Below are 19,834 nucleotides of genomic sequence, written 5' to 3'. Positions count from 1 at the left end.
GTTCCGCGGCTCCCCGCAATATAGCGAGCGGCGGCGGCAGCACCGCCCTCCTTCCTCCGCCCCGGCGGGACACGCTGAGGTCTACGTCAGAGCCACTCAGACCCCGAGGAGGGTAGCAGCCCACTGGAGCAGCAGCCTCTGTTGCAGTCTAGACAACAGAGAAAGTCCTGAGCTTCTCATGTGGGGATGACCCCGAGGGCGAAAGTCATTGTGTCTGCCACCAACAGTCTATACATTATTAAGTGTAGGTTATCGATAGCTACTCCCACGCACTGTGGGAAAAAATGACTGTATGTAGGCTATGTACTTAGCTCTATGGATCTATCATCAGAGTAAATTTGAAAACAGACAATTTCATGGTTTTGGTTATGGATGTAGAAATCCATAGCCTACATAAAGAATGACATGGGAAATATTTTAAGGATTGTCAAAGTCGGTGCACCAGACACCCTGACCAGGTCTATAGGCCAAGCTCCCAAACCTGTTGACCCTACATTTCCAACAAAGTGGCATCATAAATGTTCATGTCTGTCAAACGCCACACCTCTGGTTTATCATGCAGCATTTCTGTTGTGGATTTGAAACACACAATGCAATGTAAACCCAATCCCAAATAACCCCAGTGACATCACTAAGGTTATATTTCACACTTTCGAGAAACAACCCACGCACCTTTAAATAGTTAAACTGTTTTTACATGTTGGGTGTTAGGCAAATATTCTGGACTGTAAAACTGTCACTGCCCTTTAAAAGGGTGTCCTTAAAAGCTCCTTTAGGACCTGACCCACACTTTGCCTGTAGGCTACTTGTAGCATGTTGGTGACACACTCAAGTTTTTGTTTGTAGTTCTATTCTATTTCTAAACATGTTAATAATAAATTAGGCTAAATTAAATAAAATAAAATAAAAAACAATAGGCAACAATAATATAGTTTCCACAGGTAGCCTACATTTTTGCCTCAATCCATGCTCATTATGTGAATGTGGCAAGGTGAAGAGCAGGAAGGGCAGGCTTCGAACCCCAGACTCCCGGGTAACAGTCATGTGCACGCTAACCACTTGGCCAAAGGGACATTCCCTTGGCCAAGTAGCCAGGGCGCATGATCAATTGGAGGCATAGTGACAGGACTCTCAATTGTCACATAAACTAGAAAATTAAACGATAAGAGCCAAAATGTAGCTTTACACAGGGAAGCAAAACTGTTTAAATCAACTATTAATAGCTCCACTGATCTATGCAGATATAACAGAGTTTGTAGATATGATTATGCTGTTTGACTGAAGTTTGTTCAAGGACAGATTTGTTTGCACACAAACAAACCAGATCAGGTCACAAAGCACCATTCAGTGAAGAAATTTTCTCAGAGCAATATATTGACATTTATATCAAAGCATTCCCTCTTAGGGTTTGTTTTATGACAGGCCAAATGCCTTTTCCTAATGTGGAGAGGGAGTTGACAGAAAAACAAATTACAAACTGAAAGATATTCTCAAATTTATTTAGAGCCCAAATCATCTGGGCCCAAACCAGAGTAGATTTTACCCCAGCGCTTTAAATCTCCTCCGCACTCTACTCTAAAACACCACAGATTTACAACGAGTAGAATAACAGCACTGCACTGATGCTGCTATCACAGTTTGCTAACTGCACTGTTCTCTGAGAGACTGTGACCCAGGTAACACACAACACAAACATCCCAACTCCTTGCCATGCTTTCTTATCTTTTTAAGATCTTTGTATTCCTCCCATAGTAGGCTACAGCACACTGAATCTAAGTGTACAATGAGATTAAGATTGTTCTATTCTATTCTATTCTATCCCAACCAAAATGTCTCAGCAGACGGCCCTCTAATTTTAGCAGGGGAAGGTTACCATACTGGGAGAAAGACTAGGACGCGTGCAGTGCAGTCACATGATTGGTTTGGTGATGAGCCAGCTTGAGAGACAAGCAGGTCACCTCTGAAGTACTCCTACATTTGAGAATAGGGGGCCTGCACTGGCAACTGTCAGAAATACAAATATGTAACAAGAGGGAAGCAATTAATAAGATACAATATCTTGATGTATATAAAAAACAACATTCTGAAACTATTGCTTAAAACATTGCAGAGAGGGTGCATGAAGGTCAGCCATTGTGCCTGAAATGCACAGTCTGTCCAGGACATAATGAGAGGCTACGATGCAGAATGTGGCTCTGCTGTTACTGTTACACAGAAGACAGTGGCAGTTACATAATCCTCTGACTTTCCAAGGCAACCTTTGAACTTGTGGTATGTAAACATGTCTACATGCTTCCCACCTTCACAGTCACTCAACAGTTGTCCAAAGTGAGAACAGTCACCTCACATGTCACTCTGAGAACCCAAAGCTCTAATCTGTAGAGGCTGTTCTCACTAGCGTGCATGCTCCTTTATACTTTAAAGCCCAGAGAAAAGGGTGACTGATTGATCCAACACATTAATACTTAACACCGATCAATAAACAAGGACTTGGATGTTTTATTCCAAGAGTCAGTCGCTGCTCAGCTGCAGCTCTGATCAGGCTTTAATTTACATCTGTGGGTGTGATGCTATTATTAGGCTACTGTTATCTTGCTGCTGCTGATGCATTTCTCCTTTTGTCTGCTCATATGGCGCAGACACACCTTAATTTTCTTGTAGGAGTTTAGGATATAATGCTTTATAAAGTACTTTCTCACTTTTCTTCGACTTGATTGGTAACTGTGGATGTAAAAAAAAAAAAAAAAAAAAAAAAATCAAACAGTGTAGGCTGTGTGAGATATGAGGAATTTGCCCCATCTACTGGAGTCCTTTGGAGGGCACTGCACCTGTGTTGATGAGGCTCTGGTGACCTCTGCAGGAAAATTGGGTGAAATAGCAGCTGGAACATGAATTAGTAATGTTTTATATAGTCACAATTCATCTTGAATGTTTTAACTTCATTTTCTCCACAAGGTAATTTGTCTTGCAGCCAAGCAAAAACACACAGGCTTATGTGTATAATAAAATACATAAAACATCATATGAATTGTTAAATCACTACACCCAGTCACATAAAATAAATACTGTACTACAAATGTGACATAAAAACATACAATAGTGACCTGTGCAGTAATCATGCAGCCCAAAAAACATAAGTACAATCACTGGATCTGACTAGGAAAAATATGAAGAATTTTATGCAGCTCTTGTCTGTGTTTGCCTTGATCAATGATTAATGTTAATGTTATTAATGCATTGTTGTTATTATTACTTGATAGACTAACAGTCATCATCATTATTATTAGCAAAATTGCACCTTGTTCTCACAGAGACACTTTAGGTTCACAAGTCAACACAGCTGCACAGGTTTAATAATTGTCTTTGAAATATCAGTTTAAAGTTGATTAAGAAGAGGAACCAATAGGATCCCTCTACAGAAAGACTGTGGGCGGTACTTCCGGGTAGTACTAGAGGAGTGTTATGTAGGCTAGCAGCCGGATCGGTGCTATCGAGGGCATTGCTTATTTTAATAGGGCAGGTCTAATTCAGAAGTATAAACAGGTAGAAGGTTTATGCAGACATTAACAGCGATGCGGTCGTTTGTCTTCCAGTATCCTAAAACTGTCGCGCTCGTCACAGTAACAGGTAAATTATTTTTGTTCACCTTGAGGTTCTTACCTACTGGAAGAAGAGTTAGATAGTAGTTATCCGAATAAGTAACTAGTTAATAACCTGTTCACGCCTGTTCAGTATTGACTTATCATCGGCTGCACATTATGTTTTAGTTTATGGTGTTAAGCTCACATGCTTCTTCAGCTTGTTGCTTATCTGGTCACATGGTAATGCACTGTTTGTCTAGCAGATAGCCTAATCCTAATTTATAATCATTCGAAGTTGCCTTTTCTGTTTTTTAAAACTAGTTTATGGTGATGGGGAAAAAACGTTTATTATTAATCATCTTTCACTTTTAGTAATTTTTCATGAAAATATTGCGTGCAAATTGACATCTGATTATCTAAATTGCTACTTGAATAAATTCAAAACCTTTATGATATTAAAGCAGAGTTCAATAAAGTTCTTGTGAGACTATTTTGGTGCAAAATAAAAAATAAAAAGCTGTGAGTGGTTTTTTGTGATTGTAATTTAAATGAGTGTTCCTCTTCATTTTCAACAGGAGTGGGACTTCTTGGTGTGAAGAAATGGATGGCAGGTGGAGTATGCCGCAGTAAAGCCCGGCTGGACGGGAAGGTCGTCTTGATCACTGGTGGCAACACTGGAATTGGCAAAGAAACGGCAGTTGACCTGGCTAGAAGGGGTTAGTGTCTAGTGTCTGATCTGGGTTTTGTATTCTTGCCATCTCATTTGATTAAAACTGACTTAACAGTTCTTACTGCTGTGGTGCAGGTGCAAGGGTAATTTTGGCCTGCAGAGACATGGACAGAGCTAATAAAGCTGCAGAGGAAGTGAGGAAGAAGAGCGGCAATGACAATGTGATTGTCAAAAAGTTGGACTTGGCATCTCTGCAGTCAGTACGACAACTAGCCAAGGACATCCTTGCAAGTGAAGAGCGGCTGGATGTTCTCATCAATAATGCAGGTAAGATTTATAAACCACATCATTGTCCTGCAACAGTAAGTATACAGCAACAACATAACTAGGTAAAAGGTGTCAAACATACTCCCACTGTTGGCCTATTCTCTTAGGTATTATGAGCTGTCCGAAGTGGCAGACTGAAGATGGCTTCGAAATGCAGTTTGGTGTGAACCACCTGGGTCATTTCCTGTTGACGAACTGTCTGTTAGACCTGCTGAAGAAGTCCACCCCGAGCCGCATTGTCAGCGTTTCCAGTTTAGCTCATGAACGAGGTGCGGTCTTTCTCTTTTAATGTTGTTTTTTTGTCTCAATAATGTTGCATTTAATGTTAATTATTATATATAATGTTAATGTTAAAAATACAACATCTGTGAAGAAGTGTGATTTGATTTTACTCAACAGGTCAAATCTATTTTGATGACATAAATCAAGACAAGGATTACCGCCCTTGGAAAAGCTACTCACAAAGTAAACTAGCTAACGTCCTCTTTACAAGGGAACTTGCCAACAGACTACAAGGTACCGAGACCTTTTGTAGTGTATCTCATACCAGACATTATTCAGCATTCAGCTGAATGGAGTGGATACATTATGTCCAATGTCTTGTCATTTTGCAGGTACCGGGGTAACGACGTACAGCCTCCACCCTGGAGTAATCCGGACTGAGCTCGGCCGACACTTCTGGCCCACAATGCCTCTGTGGAAGAGAGTTGTATACACACCACTCATGTTCCTCATAAAGTCTCCAACAGAAGGGGCACAGACCACCATTTACTGCGCTGTGGAGGAAAGTCTGCAGAATCAAAGTGGACTTTACTACAGGTCAGTCATTGGACAGAGGTTAGACAGTCCATATCAATGCAGGTTCATCTTGTTGGAGTGGGGGCACAAGGACAGAAATAAGCTGCTCGGCTGCTGCACTCTGTTCCCCCGCGTTCACAAGCTGGTTGATAACTGCCCATCTACTGTTTGGACAGGTAGAGCACAGTGGGTTTATCAGGGCTTTTTGCTGAGAGCACCTACCTGCTATGGGTAGTTGATGAGAGCAGATCTGCAGGCTGGAAGACCAAAACAATAATCCACACAACCCCTTTCACTTAATACATAGAATACAAAAGTCATTAGATCTATTGATACTGTAAAATATTTATTGGTGCAGCTTTAAAAACAGTTTTTCAGTACAGGGGTCCTCAGTGGATATTGTGTGTTGTGTTAATAATGCAAATGGGATCTTGGGCTTTGGGCCACTTTGCCCAGTTGATAATGGTGACCTGCCGGAGGAAATAAATAAATTTAAAAAAAAAACTGTTCTGCTTTCCAGCAGTTTGCCCATAAACTCATAAATGACTTATTGACATGTAAGTGTTGGTGCGTAAGTCGATCACATTTTAATCTTTACTGTCCATTAATCTAAGAAATTTAAAAACCTTCATAACTGAGTGAATAGAAACTAAAAAATTAAAATTAAAATTATTTTGGAGGCTGTGCTACATTTACTTTTAATACAGAGGAAAATGTGTCAATGCAATGCTTATTACAGAATTATCAGAATTACCATCAGATAGAATAAAATTGCAGTATTAGTGTGCTACAAGAAACCCTGTGATTTCCATCCTCTTTCATCATGGTAACTTGCTCTTGTGACTGATTCAGCACAGTAGGAACTGGTCGAGTCGTGTGTCTAACACTAAATTCTGTGTTGATTACAGCGACTGCACCCCTAAAACAGCAGCCCCCCAGGGTCTGGATGATGAAGCTGCCAAGAAGCTGTGGGCTCTGAGCGCCTCTATGGTTGGTTTGACATAATCACAGTGACACTGCTGATGATGATTGTCATTATCACAGTATCAATGGACTTCCAAGTGGCCTGAGGAAATACCGGTGCTCTTTCTAATGAGCATTTGTGTGGCTACTAACAGCTGAGCTCCTGCCTAATGAGTCAAATTAATACATAAACAAACACCAGAAATTCACAAGTGATAGACATTTATTCAGAATATACAACAAACTACTTGCAAAAATACTATCGATTAGATGTTTTTTTCTTTTTCTTTTTCTTAAACAGAAGCAGTGCTTCACAGGTAAGTTACATGGAAGCTGTATGATCTTTAGTCTTGATTGCCATTAGCGTGAAATGACATTTTAATTGACAAGTTTCACCAATGTCTAAGAGCTTGAGAATGGGATTCAGTGTTTCTTCTATTTATCATAGGATTTCATGTGCTTTGAGAGTTTTTCTTAACACTGTTAATAGAAACCTTTTGAGTATTTTTTCCTTCTGGGCAATAAAGTGCAGTTATACATAGCCCATTGGTTTACCTGTTTCTTAAGGCATATTGTTCATTCACTCACATCACATCTATTCTTTACGTTGTTCCATGTGAAACCAACAATATTGAAATAAAACACATTTTGGTTACATCATCATGAATTTAAAATGGTTTTAATACACAAAATGTATCTGCCCACTCTTTTTTTTTAAGGTTTCTTTTTCTTAAAGGCACTTTGTACAAATTTGCTACAAACAGTCAAAGTTCATCTTACTCAAAGCTACATCTCAGACAAGTGCATCACATTTTTTCTTTTCAAAGAAAGCCCATTAATGGTGCTAATTACATATGCACAAAGTGCACCCAAGTGGCCTGCTGGCTACAAATACACAAAATACCCTGTGTGTTCCCTACACATTAAATGTATCATGTAAGAGCTAGTTCAGAGGAAAAAGTACCATGTCTTGGCATTTACATTCAAAACTGTAATACATAAACAGCAGAGGTTGTGAAGTTAAACGATAATAATCCATAAGGTTGGGAGTAACGCAGGGAGGAAATCTATCTATATTGCTCAGTTTAAATATATATAGAGAGAGATATAGATACACATATATATAAATACATATATGTATGAATAGGCATTATAAATTAAATTTTAATAAACATCTAGATGGCTGTAAGTGAACTGAACCTATGGACATACTTCCTGACAATTTATGGTGTTAACATTTCTACTTCCACAATATGTGCTGCATAAACACCGTCACAAACTAATGAGCCAGCTCTTCAAAATCAGAAAGCTGTTTCATCTGCTCTACTTGCATAGAGTGCCTTCTCACAAGCTTCTTTTTGGACTTGAGGCCGCCTCTCTTTGGTGTGTTTGGTGCTACCGGAGCTATAGATCTAATACCTGTGGCCAGAGGTGATGAGGGCTTACTACAAGCCCCAATATCAGGAATGGGTGGGTTGGGGTTGACATTGAGAGGGGGCAGGTGGCCGGGCCTGGTGTGGGAGATGTGGTCCAGCAGCAGTGTGCCCGAGCCTCTCCTCTCCAGGAGGCCTGGTGCACGCCTGCGAGCTGAACTGGGAGAGGATGTGCTGGCATTGCTGTCTAGAGACTCTCTGGAGCTGGTCAGCATCGCTAGTGGAGAGGTGTTTAGTTTTCTCCGCTCCACTGGGACTTTAGGAGAATCTAACATTGCAGAGTCTGAATAGAGCTGCGAGTCTGAGTCATAGTGATCGTTCCCCAGACGTCGCCTGTGCATCGTGTCTCTTAGACTGACTAGTCCACTGCTGCAGCTGCTGCTTTCCTGCTCTGTGGGTACAGTGCTGCGCCGGGCCAGCGGCTGGTGCTGGGCTAGAGATCTCTCATATGATGCCTTAGATGTTGGAGGAACAGATAGTGAGGTTGTCATTTTGCACGGCTGTTCACCTACGAGTGGGAACAAGCTGTCCTTCCCATCCACACTATTCTGTCGAGATAAAGCTGACCTCTTGCTCAGAGAGAGTCCGTTTACCCCCGCCACAACGTCCTCATCAGAGCTGGCTTTTTTACTCTCCTCATGGGCTGCAGCTGCAGCCAGGACTGAGGGAGCAATCAGCCCCCAAGGCTCTGACTGCAGCCTCTTCAGCTGAGGCAAGCGTGCACGTTTGGGGTTTGCAGGCCGCCGCGTCGGAGATGTGGGCCCGTTGGCAAGCTTTGCAGCCGAGCTCGATGTTTTCAACTTTGTCTGGAAACTGAACACTGTGTTTTGTTGCTCTTGCTCAGGTGTGGGAGATGCAGTAACATCAATGTCAGAGGGAGAGGCGCAGTATGCAGGAGGGGACCTCTCGTCCAGCTCTGGTGATGGAGGGACATTTAGGTACTGTTTGGTAGTTTTAGTACCAGATGGTGACTTGTCCGTGGTGATTATGATGACTTCCTTCCCTTTAGCTTTGCATGCATCCAGGAGCAGTTTCAGTGTCTGCTTATCATCTGCGTTGATGGCGTAGACCAGGGCTGAGGCTCCACTCCTGTCCTCCAGACTGGGGTCAGCTCCGTTGCTCAGCAGGTGATCCACCACCTCGTGTCCGGCCTTGTGGATGCAGGCGTGCATTAGAGCTGTCCTACCTGTCTTGTCCTGTATATTGGGATCTGCCTGGTTGTCTAGCAAGTATTTCACAAGCTTTGACTTGCTCACGCTTTGCTGATCAGTGTGTGTGGACATGCATGCCACCATGAGCGGCGTCTCCCCACGCTCATTGCTCTCGTTGATATATGCACCTCCTTCCAGCAGGAGCCGGGTGAGTCTCAAACGTTTGAGCCATACTGCCTTCAGGAGTGAGTTTCCATCTGTCCGCAGCTCCAGAATATCAGCCATCTCCCAGCCAATCACAGATCTTCTCGGTGTTGAACTTACAGCTCACAGCCCTTTGAATAAATCAGTGAATAAGTTCAGCTTTACACCACAAAATTTTTGTAGGTTCACACTCAGATGTTTGTTCCTCTAATTTGCACACTCATCTCCACCAGCAGGTGGCAGTCTGTTACAACATAAAAGTTACAAAATATTACTTACTATCATAGATTTCTGATATGGAAATATTGTCCTTATATAATAATTTTGATAGAGGCAAAATTAACCAAATGTAAACGAAACTCATCAGGGCCATTGCCAATAACCATGAGCATGCACGAGGCAGCACGTTAACATCACCTGTTAGATTCATAAACATTACAGATGGATAATCAAGCAATAATTTGATAATTATCAAAAAATAATTATATTGATATGAAATCAAAGTTTTCGGATTCATCACTGTCAGAACAGGAGCTTGCATGTGTCCTACAATCCAATTTATTTAAGAGAAACGAACGACGAACATATAAACCAACAAGCGCGCAAAAACACAGCATTGTTCATTTCGTTATTCGAGCAAATTATGACCACAAGACTGCACGTCATGTATTACATTAAATCTGAATTTGAAGCACTGACATTATAAGCAGACAGGCGACATGAGTCGCTGTCCATGGTTCTCATTTTGGATAACTTGGCGACACGCGCTCCATTACACATTGTCAGTGTTGCTGGTTTCATTCTCCATTTAATTCTGCGTTTTCACTGATACTTGTAAAGTAAATAATATTTTTCAAACATTATCCACGATGCATCTGATGCTGTGTATGATGTGATAAGTTCATCTTGTGATACCAGCCTCATTTAAGATGAGAGAGGCTGCGAAGCAAGAAAACGACAGTTGAATTAATTAACCTTCGTTTACGGTCGTTTTGCTATTAAATAATATCGCAGAGCAACTTAGTGTTTCCTAATTCTCTTACCTGATCGGAGGAGTGGCTGTCCATGCTCAAAGTACCCAGTGCTTTGTCACGTAAAAGGCAAGAATTCTGGGTTTTAAAAAAAAAATGCTATTTTACCCAGAAAGTTTGTTGCGGTTCTTCGCAAAAGCCCTATTTCTCAGCCGTGACGGTTCCCATCGATGCGTCTTAGTCTAGGTGACAGGGTGCCGTTGCTCTCTGGCACCATAGCACGGGAGCTGCGATGCTTTTGTTATGGAGGCACACTACATCAGTCCAATGGGGAGTATTCCTTTCACTGCGCACTCAAGGATCACAACCTGGAGACGCTGCGGGTTATAAATAACTTACTTTCTTGCTTGTTGAATGAAACGTGTATTCTCTTGACGTCAGAGTCGACCAAAATAAATTGCGTCTGATGAAAAAAAAAAAGAAACCTCTGTCCTCATCTTTCTATCCGCAAGACACAAACAAAACGAACCTTTCCTCCCAAAGACATGTAAATGATGTGTGCCTGCTTGATTTTAATTATTTCAAAAGGACAATTTGTAAATGAAAGCAATGGATACAGTTGGGCCTGCACATGATGGAAATGAGGGAATAGCAGTTTTGCAGTAGTTGCAGGTTTTGTTGAATTTGGGAATTCATGCCTCAGATAGTAAGTCTGTGCTATAAATAGCCTAAGCTTTAATCTGGAACATCAGTGCCTGTTAGAGTAAAGGCAGGTCTCCTACCTGCAATGCACTAAAGGGTAGAGCTAGACAATTCAGCTGTGAAAATGTGAAAGTAGTTTTTTTGCTCCAGATCACCGCCACACTGCTTCTTGCAGGAAAATGTCACATTCATGCGGACTCCTTACATAATAAAAATCAGATGCCATATTTTCTAAACACTGAATATTCTACAGTTCATTTATGCAAATTTTCAACCAGCTGTGTTTCTGAATGGCAGCGTTCACTGCGCGCTAAATTAAGAAACAGAGCAAAACAATGTGCACCTATACAGCATATATGTATTTACTGCACAATTAAGGAGGCCAAAACTTGTAGCAGCCATCATAGCTATACAGCCTAATAGGGACATTTCTATTTTTAGGTTGCTATGAGACAGCAGAGAAGCAGTTTCTAATGAGAACAGTGATGTTCTCAGCCCTGCGAGGAACAGGTAAATCAGACATTTAACATTCCATCAAGGACCGGGGGGCTTTTATGGCATTTACTCAAATGCTTAGTGTTTTTTTACCTACTTACACAAGTAGCCCACTTTTAAAGCACAACAATACCAATATCAATACCACCAGTGTGTTTGATCATTAGTCCTCTGACCCCTGCTTTTTTTCCTCTAAGATTGGGACTAATCACTTTATTACCCGTCCAAACACTTGACATCTAAGGACTGGAATCGTCGTTGCTGGCAGTGATTTCTCACCTGTGATTGCCTTCTCAGTCCCCGGGGACATGTTGTTTACAAGTCACATGGAGAAGGTTGATTTTTAGAAAGAAAAAAGAAAAAAAAGATAGCACATAGTGTAGTCGCAAAGTCAAAAGAATATGTCATCTCCCATTCAAGCGGCATCATGGCATTATAAATGATAATCTTGTTACGGTCACTTTATTTGGTCAAAGGGAATGGGTGAAGGCCTGTATTAAACATTAAACAACATAAGAAAACGGTGACATATGTTTCCAAAATCATAGTTTTTATTTGAACTTCAAAGTGTAACAGTTATACAGTTTGAAATGTGGTGCACTTGAGTGGACCTGTATCACGGGCAGACCTGCTGTCCACAGGGACAAGATGGATCTGGGACCAGACCAAGGCCAAAGCTCACTGGTTTAGACACATTCATTAGCACGGAGAGCCAGTGGGACGTCAGCAGTCTTCATGCAGCATGATCTTTGCCCGAACACTGCTGTCATTGGCGGTATATTAAAGGGAAAATAAATAATTAAAGTGGAGAGAATAAGCGCTGTCACCCCTGGGAGCAGTTTCCATTTTCAGATATCTTACATCGCAGCTGCTGCTCATCCTCCCCTCCCATCTAAATATAACCATTTCTTCTGTCTGCATTGTGAGACTTTTACTCAACAGACTACAGTAGCACCGCAACTATTTATAGCCCCTGACAAAGTACATGTAAAAGTTATCAACAGTCGTCAAATTTAGAGTGCATCTCCTAAAGTAGTCAGGAGCAGAGAACGTGATGTCTTGCCTTCATCCTATAACTAATGTCAACATTCACGAAAAAAGAAAAAAAAAGGAAAGAAATGAAAATGGATTCAAATAAAAATGAAAGGGGGAAAAAGCTCAGAATGAATGTAATAAATCTGGAATTGATTATCCTGGTGCCAGACCTTGAACTGGCCACCATGTCTATTTTTAAAAATCTTACATTGATTACATGTCTGCTGTCGCTCGCTTATCAGAGGATGGTGGGAAATTCAACAATAATGTCAGCCAAGTTGAAAAAAAATGTGTTCTGCTGATATGTCATGCTCTTAGTATTTTTAGAATGTAACCCTTGCTGTCCCATGCTGCTTGTGTATGTCTGACTTAAAGCCTCTTAAAATGTGGTTGTGCAGCTTGCTGTCTCATAACCGGGGATGATGTTTAAAAAAATACATTATATTTGGGTTCGATATGACAGCTCTTTGCAGCATCAGTGACATCTGTGACTTTTATTATGTAACTTCCACTTACTACAGGCCTATTAGAAATAAACTAATTATCTACAACAACAAACAATGACATAATTTGCATTGGCTTTACGTGAAGTATGTTTAACCTAACTATTCTGACACTGAGTTGGGCTAGGGATGCAGACAGACCTTATTTAAACAGACTGGGAGAGATGGTAGGATTGATACCACTCTCGTGTCTGTATGCTAAATATGAAGCTTCTATCAGGTAGCAGGGGGAACAGATATCCTGTTTGTCAAGCATTTTCACAGTTTTTAGTTTAGTTTTCAGATAAATAAGTAATTATGTTATAATACTTGTTTTCAGAGGTTGTTGTGTCATGTTGGTCATGTTATCCAATCCAATCCAATCCAATATCCAATTCATTATCCCAATATGAAAGCATTAATGATGCACCATGCACTTGCAGCTCTTCCTGAAAACTTGATAGTATGCTTATAGTTAGCGGTGATGCTGAACAGACAGTCCTGTCTAAAAAAAGCTTCTGGTGACCACCTCCCTCTTCATAAGATGTCCAACAATGAAGGTATGCAAAGCACTGAAATAGTTGTCCCTCATCCTGATGAAAACGTCTATAGTTTAGGTATTAGTGCATATGCCTTAAGATCAGAATACATTTTGATTTTTGAAAATAAGGTCACACTAAACAAGGGGAAAACAGCATCTGGGACAAACACAATCTAGGACGTTACTGTTCCTGTTTTTATAAACTGCATAAAACGCCAGTGTAAAAAACCATACGTGTTCTGGGGTTTTACCGCCCAACTATTTCTTGGTCAATATGCATCATCCATGAAACATTAGTTTTACACACCAATTTTGTGGCCATTTACTCTGTCTTCCCGTCTTTGCTCCAAGTCAAGCTACCACAGGCTGCTAAAAGTGACCTCATGTTCAGCATATAAATCTGAGAACACAATCAATCTACACGTGTCTCTTGGCAAGAAAGCAAATAGGAAGATTTTCCAAAAAAATGACAAAATTGTCCTTTCATAGACCTGAGAATGAAATGAAGGATAGATTATTTCTCCTGATTGATATCAGAAAAATGAGTGTATGCGAATCTGAACTGAGCCCAGATACATATCCATTGTTCCACTGTAGAGCTAATTTAAATCCTCTTTCATAGGAAATCTGCCGCTGTCATATAGACGGATGTTTGATATTGAGAATACAGACAAATCTAGACAAGCCTCTTTTTATACAATTAACTCACAAGGAAAATCATTTCCATCACGGATTCTCCCTCTGCATGTCAACACGGACTTTTTTTTTTCTATGTTGTATTCTCTGTTGCTGTGGTGCTGTTTGTGTTTCTTTCTCTGTGCTGGATGTCTCTTTAAAGACTGAGTTTGACATTCTCATGGCATTTGGTGTCTCTGCGATTGTATCAAGCGAATGTGTGGGCTGCGACAGCAATGAACTGGCACGAACCCTGCTGCAGCTTTGCACCGGACGGCTCCACGCCGCCCTCCTACCTCGGCAGATTTAGGAAAATGCCTCCAGTGCAGCTTAAAAACCTGCCACCCCTCACATATGCTGCAAGTGATTTTTCTTCCCTCCCTCATCCACCCATGATTATGTCTCATGAAGTATAACACATTTTCAAACACTTTGATCTTTTTTCATATTGAGAAGTACTACTTTCTCATACTTAAAATCTTGAAATGGTTCCACTCCTCTTCAGCCTCCTTCCCCTTCATCACTCCTTCTGTTCTTTCACATCTCACAGTGCAAACCAACACCTGCCCTTCTGGCAGAGCAGTAATCGAGTAGAGCATTATTCAAGAGCATTATACAGGCAACAATTTTGCTGGGTGATCATTGTGTATGTCGGCCGTATCCTAGGAGATTGGTGCATATCTAATAAGGAGTTTGTTACTCATATTGCAGAGTGGGCACTTTGATGTCCTCCGTGTTGAATTTTCTGTTTTAGCTCAACATCCTCCTAATGAAGCAGAGGGCTTGAAGCTGCAGAACTGGTTGCTTATCAACTCTACATCCCACTTGTTACAGGAGTTGTTGTGGAGCCTTTAATTGGATATTGGAATAGGGGACACCTTAACGGTTTGTCACTAACCAAGTGGTCAAGATATATCCACGGATGACAATGTTGTCAACAATATCAAAAATGCTACCATTAATATCCAAAACCGAACGCTTATGCTCTTCCACTCGCTTCTTGAGTTTCATGATCGTTTTTCCCCCGGGTAAATCAACTAGTATGTCAACAGCTTCCCTGGTGTAGTTTCAGGCAGTTTTTTTTTTCTTTTTTTCCATTTTGTACAGCCACCTCACGAACTACAAAAGTAATTAGTTGTAAAATTGATGTTTCGGTAGGATCTGTCACACCTCTGTTCACACCACCAAATCAAAAGCTTACCGATGTGTCTGCCCCCCCATCCCCACCCCCCATTGAGCGGAGAGCAGAAACTCTCTTCTATCCAGTTATCTAATGAAACCCTACAGAGGAAGTACACAGCCATCAATACACTTCCAGGGAATCCTATCTCTGCATCATTACTGGGCCTTTAACATCTTTTGGTTAAAAGTAATGGCACTAGTTACAGGGTTATTTAGGTAGAATAAGGTTGAAAATGTTGACATAGCTTTGAATAACATTTCAGTGCAAAAAGTATTTTGTGGCATGAATTAATCACTGTGCTACAGAGCTGTATCTGTCAGATGTTTGGGTCTGTCAGAGTATGTGGGTACATCAGTGTGGATGAGATGAAGTTCTGACTGTGAGTTAGAGAATTTCACTGCTCGTGGTTCACACCCCGAGACTGTGACGTCTTTGACACCATGAGGCACTCTGACCAAAATACACCTCCTCTGCAGCACAAGATGAGGAAAGGGCTTTTTTTGTGTCTGTTGTTGGTGACGTCAAATCATTCCTGTCCATCCTTGAGGATGTCAGGGCTCATCTGCAGAATCAGACATGACAGGACCAAACAGGATCAGCTTGGCCTCTGCAAAATGAGTCCTCTCCAGGTGACAGAACTAACAATAGATCTGAAGCTTCATAAACATGGCTGCAGGCAGAATACCTGCCACCTATTAATTTAAGTCTGAATCATGCTCCACTGGGTACATCCATAATTAATCAGTGAGCAACTGAATCAACCGTATCAGCCTATAGTAGGCTAAATTTTGCATCTCTTTATATCTCCTCTAATAAATTTAAATAAGTGTTTATTCAGCCATAATCCTGTTCCAACAATGAACGGCCAGTGAATTGAGCTTTTGTCCAGGGAGGTGATTGTTCTCCAGGATGTATGATAAGAGACTGTGGCAAGTGGAAGACGGCGGCGAGAGCCTGTTGCAGCTGTGTTAGGAGGTGGGAAGAGCTGGCAGGTACCAGAGGACAAACACTAGTCAGTAATTATTGCTGGGTGCTGTAAGAAAGGTGCTGTGAGACAGTTAAAGCCGTTACACTGAACACATTCCTCAGAGATGAGCTGCTCTAACACACATTGTCTGATCTGCTGTTTGACATTTGGGGGCTGAACATGCAGGTCGTTAAATAAGAGAAGTCATCCACACTCATGCAAGCATCTTTGTGAGGCTTTGTGCTAAATGCTAACATTGTACCATGTCTATACAGTACCATTTTCGCCATCTTATTATTTTATTTTTTTTAGCTTCTTAGCATGTTTACATTTTTCTGCTAAAGTAAAGTGTTCACATGTTGATGTTCAGCAGTTACAATAACATTCACCATCTCATTTGTAGCCTATTTGGCAATAAATATGCCACAGAATGGGGAATTTCAGTGGTGCAGGTATTTGATCATAAACCAAGGTACTGTGCTCAGTGACCACGTCTGGGATCATTAAAGATGTTACAGTTCATTATGAGCTGATGTTACATTAGATTGATTGTATGATTTTGCCATTCAGTCAGTCATTGTCATGTCAATTCATTGATCTGAATTAACCTACAAGAAGGTTTCCTCGTCCCAAAGTGTTTTTCACATTAAATGACTGCATGCACTGGCAAAGAAGAACTTTTAAATGCAATCAATCAGCACCCTGTTGTTGAGAGCATAGTATCAGCTGTGTTTCCCTCATCCTCTTGCTCGCTCTCTAATTATGTGAGCTTTAGCTGACACAATTGGCCGAGTTGTCTTTGTTTGTGTCCTGCTGTTTGCACACACAACCCAGGCAGGACTCGTATCACAGTGTCCAACAGGAGGCAGGGCCAGTGAGGGCCCTCTCTGCCTGAATCACAACTATATCCAGGTTTTTAATCCCCTTTCCTGTCTGATTTCAATTCAAAACAGGCATGACAACAATACACACAACCATAGTGATCTGGCTGCTAGCCTGGTAGCAAAAATGCTTAGTGTGAGGAAGATAATAGACATAATTAAAAAAACATGATGCTCAGTAAAAGGGGAAGGAAAATTCATCTACGCTCTGGTTCCCAGTGTGCTCGCTAGGCCCATAGTACTGACTCCCTGCTAGTGCTCCCCTGGGCCAGGAGCTCTCATACCTGACTGAGCAGATTGAGATAAGAACCAGTTATCTTTGCCTCACAGCACTCCGCACCCCAGAGGGAGATCACCTCTCTAAGCAGACACAGCAGCCTGGGATTTAATCAACCCACAATAGCACCATTTACTTTGTCTTTCTAACTTCCATCTACAGTCATTTTGAAAGCACTGAGAAGTCACTAATTGTTTACAATCACACAAGTGGGTTTTAAGAAAAGGGTTTCAGCTTTAAGGGCTTCAATCCTAACGTCTAAATTGTCTGTAGGTAAGATGTACAGTATCAGAATCCATTTTGCTTGCTGTAAGGTCAGTATTTCAGACCAGTTGTTTTTATCCTGTGTGCATGATCTTGTATTAAAGGGATAGTAATCATTTTTGGCAAATTCGCCTATTGCCACAATTCCTATAGTCATATGGGTAGGATCATTACCTTTAATTATTGGTGCATGTTGTTTTGAGATCCATGGGTCAGAGACATGAGCTGCTCGGCACACAAACACAATTGAGGTAATGGTACATTGTCCCCTGTCCCTCAAAACTAATCAAATACACAATCCAACAACTCCAAAATGCTCTCCTGGACAAGTTATTGCCTGCACATTTACCAAGCTATTAAATAATAATGTAACATTACAAGACAGAGTTGTTTTCAAGGCAAATGCATAGCTGGTATTATTTGACCCCAAAATAAGTAACTGGGCCCAAAATCGACTGAAAAAATACAGCTAAAGAAAGAGAACCTTAACTCAACTAACTGACCACACAAAATGAAACAGAGGGGGGAACATATACTTAATGATCACCCCAGTTAAAAACAAAAAAGGGGAAAACAGCTCAGGCAAAAACTGAAACTGAATGCCCCAAAACAACACAACCATCTTAAGCGTGGTGAGACGGGATGAATATTGATTGTGTGGTTGTGGATACAGCCATTCAGCAATGTTTTTCACATATGCAGTACAGTCCTCATCACCGAACACCTGTAAACAAACTTTGATGTGTGACATAAAAGTATCTTTTCACCATTCTCTGAAATCCTGAGATCCCTGAGATCACTTTAAAGAGGACTTGTCCTGAATAGACAAACAGCATCTTGGTAATATGATGCTGGAAGTCTGGTTTATTAATGTCAACCACTGACTGTCGCACAGTCCGTTCATGATATACATTTAAAACAAAGAATTTAGGCTACACTGTTGTACACAGAAGTTTTGAAATGAACTCAAAAAACACAGACACAGAATCATATTAATAGTCAGACTACATGGAGAGTCAAAGCACAGATGGACTTGAGCAGTCTGGTGCCAAACTCATCATATGTGAAATACCACAATAAATCTGTGAAACCCATTACTGTTTTAGCCATGCCTTATTAATAAAGATTATTTATTGATGCACCAAAAAAGAAAAATGGCATTATTATTTTGTCTAAATTCTCTTGCAGTGCCCCTCTGGCATTTTGTGCCCCAGGCAACAGCCTATATTGCCTATATGCCACAGGCTGCCCTTGCATATGTGTGAACATACATACGTGTGAACAGAGTGAGCAGCTCACAATCAGAGACCTTTGGCTGACTAGTTATCACCAGGAATGTTTCAATCGAGGTATTCAGGCTTTAAAAGAGCTATTAGATCAATGGTATCAGAGAGAGCAGCAGGGGGAACTCAGCATGGCTACTTACATATTTATTTCGGGCACATCCCCTCCATCTGTGTCTGTATCAACAGTGACACTGAAAACACAGAAACAGTCACATCTTCTCACAAGTGTAAAGGTGCAAACACTTGTGATACAACAAATTTTTAGCTGACACATAGAAAAGCTCATAAACAGTGACACGGTGATATCATGTATTGCGTGTGAATTCTAACACTCAGGATCGCAGCAGCATACGATAAATACAACTAGGTCTGCAGCAACGTAGAGCACATAGTATTTGATAAATCACAGGTTTGGAGCTGTGTTGTCGCAGTGCAACTGCAGAGCATGTAATTGATTTCACAGTGATGACCCAAAATCTTCCTCCCTGATATCTACTTACCAATTTGGGTGCAAAGATAACCACAGCTGGCTGTGAGCATAGACTAATGAATACCTCTAAGCCTACTTTCTTTAAAGAGCTGCACCCAGATGATCAGTCGTAATCATACAAAGACACGGTGTTCATGGAGTGAACATTGCTGGTGTGTGCTGCAGATAATTCAGATCAATGCAAGATCCAAATAATGGCTGAGTTATGGATGCGTAATTCTGCATAATTTCCTAAGACACTCAACTTGTGGATCAGATCTGTTGCTGTGATATCACAGCCACTGCATTACACTATATGAAACCATTTTGTAAGGGCACACTTGGTCAATGAAATGCACTGTGAACCCTTTGATCAGCGCTAATGAAATCAAGTTCCCTCTCCGTTCAGCATTCAGCGCATCCCCCTGAATATAGAGCAGCATCGCAGGTTGAGTTTGAGGACATCACACAGCTAATGT

General features: G+C 41.1%; 2 protein-coding genes across 2 annotated transcripts; one reads left to right on the top strand and one right to left on the bottom strand.

Moving 5' to 3' along the window:
* The first annotated feature begins 3,489 nt into the window (after nt 1-3,489).
* On the top strand, nt 3,490-6,999 carry LOC146985859 (retinol dehydrogenase 13-like). The gene is made up of 7 exons (XM_085779182.1): nt 3,490-3,627; nt 4,157-4,297; nt 4,387-4,578; nt 4,686-4,847; nt 4,978-5,094; nt 5,193-5,397; nt 6,285-6,999. The coding sequence occupies exons 1-7, from the start codon at nt 3,555-3,557 to the stop codon at nt 6,379-6,381; spliced, it is 987 nt and encodes a 328-aa protein (XP_085635308.1). The 5' UTR covers nt 3,490-3,554; the 3' UTR covers nt 6,382-6,999.
* Nucleotides 7,000-7,385: 386 nt separating this feature from the next.
* Nucleotides 7,386-10,342, bottom strand: ankrd34c (ankyrin repeat domain 34C). The gene is made up of 2 exons (XM_085779180.1): nt 10,171-10,342; nt 7,386-9,258 (listed from the first exon to the last, which is right to left on the bottom strand). Exon 2 carries the CDS (start codon nt 9,206-9,208, stop codon nt 7,619-7,621), a length of 1,590 nt encoding a protein of 529 aa, XP_085635306.1. The 5' UTR covers nt 9,209-9,258; nt 10,171-10,342; the 3' UTR covers nt 7,386-7,618.
* Nucleotides 10,343-19,834: the final 9,492 nt, after the last annotated feature.

The sequence above is a fragment of the Trachurus japonicus genome, chromosome 6 (assembly GCF_045865225.1).
Source record: "Trachurus japonicus isolate A0001 chromosome 6, Traja_1.0".
Classification (NCBI taxonomy): Eukaryota; Metazoa; Chordata; class Actinopteri; order Carangiformes; family Carangidae; genus Trachurus; species Trachurus japonicus.
The sequence above is the reverse complement of the archived record's forward strand: the minus strand, read 5'-3'. Positions and strand labels throughout refer to the sequence as shown.

Excerpts from the sequence above, each read along its gene's own strand:
- LOC146985859 (XM_085779182.1), top strand. The coding sequence starts at position 3,555 with ATGCAGACATTAACAGCGATGCGGTCGTTTGTCTTCCAGTATCCTAAA. Across the intron at positions 4,579-4,685 it reads TGTTCTCATCAATAATGCAG|GTATTATGAGCTGTCCGAAG; the intron begins GTAAGATTTATA and ends CTATTCTCTTAG. Across the intron at positions 4,848-4,977 it reads CAGTTTAGCTCATGAACGAG|GTCAAATCTATTTTGATGAC; the intron begins GTGCGGTCTTTC and ends TTTACTCAACAG.
- ankrd34c (XM_085779180.1), bottom strand. The coding sequence starts at position 9,208 with ATGGCTGATATTCTGGAGCTGCGGACAGATGGAAACTCACTCCTGAAG.